The sequence below is a fragment of the Pteropus vampyrus genome, unplaced genomic scaffold (assembly GCF_000151845.1).
Source record: "Pteropus vampyrus isolate Shadow unplaced genomic scaffold, Pvam_2.0 Scaffold12, whole genome shotgun sequence".
Taxonomy (NCBI): Eukaryota; Metazoa; Chordata; class Mammalia; order Chiroptera; family Pteropodidae; genus Pteropus; species Pteropus vampyrus.
This window is the reverse complement of record NW_011888793.1, coordinates 2,027,874-2,032,620: the sequence shown is the minus strand read 5'-3', so window position 1 is coordinate 2,032,620 and position 4,747 is coordinate 2,027,874. Positions and strand designations below refer to the sequence as shown.

General features: G+C 37.2%; 1 protein-coding gene across 1 annotated transcript in view; it reads right to left on the bottom strand.

Annotated features, from left to right (window-relative positions):
* The window catches only part of KCNAB1 (potassium voltage-gated channel subfamily A member regulatory beta subunit 1), a 355,662-nt gene extending 351,811 nt beyond the window's left edge, over positions 1–3,851 (bottom strand). The window contains exon 1 of the mRNA XM_023524026.1: positions 3,577–3,851. Coding sequence (XP_023379794.1) covers positions 3,577–3,851 — 275 coding nt within the window. The remainder of the gene's footprint in view (positions 1–3,576) is intronic.
* Between the last annotated feature and the right edge of the window lie 896 nt (positions 3,852–4,747).

Genomic DNA, 4,747 nt, shown 5'->3' with positions numbered 1-4,747 from the left:
TTATCTCATTTAATTTTTATAACAGTCCTTTATAATGCTATTAGTCCTCTTTTGCAGTTGAAGAAATTGAGACTCAGAAAGGTTAGTTAAGTTTCCCAATAATTTGTTTAACTATAAAACGCAATGCTACAGATTCCATATAAATACTGTGTAGTCTAGAGAAAGCAATGAGATGGGAGTCTCAAATATTGCCAGTGGGAAGATATTTCCAGAAAGCAACAGCCTTAAGAATAAATATGTATGTGTGTATATATGTATATGTAATATTATACATATAATATTTACCCTTTAATTCTACTTCTATAAATAGAGCTTAAAAATATCACCAGAGATACAATTTTTTAAAAAATTTGATATAAAGATATTTATTATAATATCATTTATAATGATGATAAATAGCAAACAAAATAAGAATGGCTACACAATAATATAGTCATAAGATATAGTCCTTAGAAACAAATTTTTAAGTGGTTTTTAAAGTAATAAAATAGACTGTCATAATATTTAGTGAAAAAAGGTATAAAGCAAAATATATAGTGTGATTCCAATTCAAAAGGCTGGGGAGAAGCATACCAAAATATTAGCACTAGTTGCCTTTTCTTCTTTATATTTGTTTTTAAATTTTTCTACCAAGTTCAGATGTTACCTTTGTAATCTTAAAAAAAAAAAAAAGTTATTTAATAACAACAAATAATATTTTTAAAAGTCATATCCACAGTGACAGGAACTCAAAGCCAGCCCTTTGCCTCCAGCTCCAGGACGCAGGCCCCTGAACCACCCTCTCTCACTATGCAGAGGAATGAGCCATCGTATAAAATAAATTAGCCTCATAGGGTCATCAGAAAACTCTGTGAAATGGCCCATGAAACAATATGAAGCTAATTATATTAGATTGCGTTACATGTAGTCTGATGCAGACACCATCCCAGAAAGAGGATCAGAACCACCTACCACAAGATCAATGTGCATTCTATGCCCTGTTTCCTGCAATTTTATTTCTGAAATATGCTAGGATGACTGGACCTTTCTCTATCTCAAATGCTTTCTTCCAATCAGTTAATTATACCCTTCGTTTCAAATATAGGTTATCATCGAATCTGGGCATAAGACAATGCTCAAATCCCTTATAAACTAGAAGTAACCTGCCGTGAAATATTTTCATTCTATCTTCTCAGAAATGAAGTTGAAGCTATAGCTTTCTAGCAATTCCCTATCGATGGCCATTAACCAATGACCCATAGAATTCTAGCATATAGCAAACATATAACGTCTTCAAGGACTCTTCAATCTGTTTTGTATTCTGTTCTGTAAGTTTTCACAGATAGGTACATTTGTTTATATTTTATATTAATCATATTTATCTTCCTCATACATGTCTCTAATGGAGGTATCACTCCTGGGACATGCTGTTGGAAGAAAGAACAATTGGAAGTCCAGAAAAACTTTCTGTAACTTTTTCACAGGCAACATCTATAAATGAAAGGAAAGCAGGTGGCCTGGAGAATTGCACACGCTATTGCTTATATTATAATTTGTAGGTATTGCACCATCGGTCATTGTCATTGTTCCAAGCAACCTCAAGGACTCAACTGATGTAGGTAGTTCAAACATTGGGGTGTAAAAAGGAAAGAAGCTAGAGATGAGAAAAATTATCTTTTTCTGAGATATACACACATAGAGTTCTGCAGTAAATCTGATTTATAAATTGACTTTGTTCCAATCATACACACTAGTGTCCCCCTGGAAACAATCATGTTGTAAATATAAAGGGGGAGGAGACATTTTTAATTTTTAATAATGTAAGACAGACACGACTTTCACTGTTCTTTAGACACTCATTAAACAAGGGATACACAAGGCTATTGTGAAGCAATGATTAATAACACTACCACACATATTACTATGGAAACTGTTAATTGTCACTACAGGACAAGTTGTTATTGCTTGAGTAAAGCAGAAAAGAGTAGCAATTTGCTTTTTCCCAAAAGTTGCCGGCTATGCCTTGTTGTCTTAATTAGTATTCCCCTCTGACTTGATAAATGTTATTTCAATGTCAGATAATAGAGCAGGAATTTTATGGTCCTGTGTTAGACTCCCTTAAGGAAAGTTTCTGGCCTAGACTAAGTAAAAGAATGTATTATGGAAGGAAATCATTATCAAGGCTTTCCTTTGCCTCTTAACTCTTTTTCCAGAAGCTCTCTAACGATAGCTTGAAGATTTATAGATATGAGCTACATTCCCAACACTGAACAGCTCATCTGAGCTTTCTTCGAGATCATTCTCCTTGGTCCTTCTTCCATGTACACTAAGTAATAGCTTAAAAGAGCTTCAGACAAATCACTCTGGCCGTAAATAGTAAATATATTTCACAGAACGTTTCACAGAAACTTCATCTCGTTCTACTTTTTAAATGTTGATTTTTTTAAACAGTGGCTTAGATTTGGAACTACCTATTTTATTCCTGCCTTAGAAAGGAAAAATGGAAATTTGGACTTTTTGAAGTTTGTACTCCAACAAGTTTTTAGTCTATAGGCATCAGTGAATTCAATTGCTAAATAAGTGTTCCTATAGTGTCCCTTTGGGATTTGAAATACAAAAATGAGGGCAGCTCAGAAAACACTGGCTCACTTTGATAAATAGAATACATTCCAGGATTTCTATGCTACCATATAAGCTCTTCAGAAGTTTTCCATACTTTGACTATTTCACTGGAACCATCTTCCATTTCTAATGGATTTTTATTATGATTTAATGAAAATAGTTATTTGAAGCTTTGTTTACACAATAATTTTTCTTGCAAAATTATCTTTAATTCCTAAGATATTTTTATAGCAATTACAGGGAATAAGTATGCTTAAATTGCAAGACTCCAGAGACTTTTACTCAGTAAATTTTATCATATATCATTGAGATGTGTGAAATTATTCCTCCTCTGCATTATTTGAAGCTGAGGCTGAGAGGGGGGGCGGAAATCAGAGAAAATCTATAGAGATTTGTCTCACATTACCTTTTTTTTTTTTTAAATATCCTTTTCTCTTGATATTGTCTGTCTTAGGCAGGGGGCTCAGACCCCGTTATAGGTGTTTAATGTGTTCTACCCTGCACCCCATTGCCTAAGTTATTCACCAAGTTCACACTGCCCAATCGTACACTTTTCAAAGAGACAAAACACCTTTCCCTCTCTCACTCCCAAGTTCTCAAAGTAAAGGAAGTGCAGAAAGATTGCCATCTTTTTTGTTGTCGTTTTGGAAGGGGGCAATTTTCCTGCAATCTTTGAACTCTGATTTCTACTTTAACACAAATCTGAGTTTCATACTCCTTCCTGTTAGCTCTTGAGTGTCTTACAGCCTCCTCACAAGGGTATTTTTCAGAATAACAACGCAGAGAGCATTATTTGCCATTTTCCTCAAGTTCCTGCTCTTTGTGGTTACACATTCTGAAGTGTCACTCATCTGTAAGGCAATTAGAGCCCTTCAGATCTCCAGCTGCACGGTGGGAAAAGAAAATCAAAGCATCCACTCTCAGAGCGCTTTCAGATGGGTCTCCGACGGCCCGGCAGAGCGGACGGAGGCTTACCTGTGAGGCATGCCGGTGGTGTAGGCGGTGGTGTGCTCGCTGGACAAGTCGCAGAGTTTTAGGTACCAGTTCATCTCCACTTCACGCACCAGCGCCAGTTGCCGCGCCCTAAGCTGGATTTGCCCTGAGGGACCGAGGCTGCTGTCTTTCCCATTTTCCGAGGCTTTCTTGGGAGATTTGTCTTTGCCCACTGCGGAGAGCCCAGATTGTTTTCGTAACTTGGTGGTGTTCTCTTCAATCTGACTCCCCGCCGCCCCGGTCCGGGCTGACAGCATCCCGGAGGCTCCTGTCTGTATTTCGGAGGGGACTTCAAGTCACTGTTATCGAAGTAATTTGAATTGATTTTTCTGCTTTTGCCTGCCTCGTCTTCCTTGTCCTCCCCTATCCCCTTAACCTTATCCTGCCACAAAGCTGTAATTGAGCCGGGTCTGCGGCTGGGGATGAAAGGCTATCTCTAACTTTCCTGAGGTAGAGCTAATGCCAACCATCACCGTGATATCACGGAACATGGAAATTTTAAAAACAACCCCCAACAACCTCTGCAAAGTATGGCCCTCTGCTTCATTTCACAGTGATGACTCTGGACCTTAGATCATTAGGGTTTGGTAAATTATATTTGATCATCATGTTAAAGTTAAAAAAAAAAAAAACAAAACAAAACCAGACATCTAGAATCTCATTTGTCATTCTTAATTATAGTCCCTTAGATTTTAAAGTTTTCATGTGAATTTCTTCAAATAAGTTTAATAATGTCAGTGAATGCAAGGAGAGGATTATTCCTTTTTGTGTACACCTTAAAATAATATTTTTATTTATTTTTTAATTCTTTGGGAGAGGGAGGCTTTTTGAATGTCAGTGAACCACATGTCAAACATTTTTTCATTCCGAATGAGAGAATGGTAAGCCCACCATAACCAATTCAGTAATTGATCCTTTCGATACTTCTGATGGATGGAAGCATGAGAATCATCTTGTAATTGAGGAGACTGAGGCTGAAGTTGGGACGAACAAAAGACAGTCGAATGAGGAAGTAGTAAGGGCCGGGGTGCACATGGACTTGGATGAGGTGGCTATGCCACTGCACATCAAAACTAGCTCTGAAAAGGCAAAGAAGTTTCAACTAGCGGCCTTTATGGTTAAGATGCTTAGAACTGACCCACGCATGCCCACC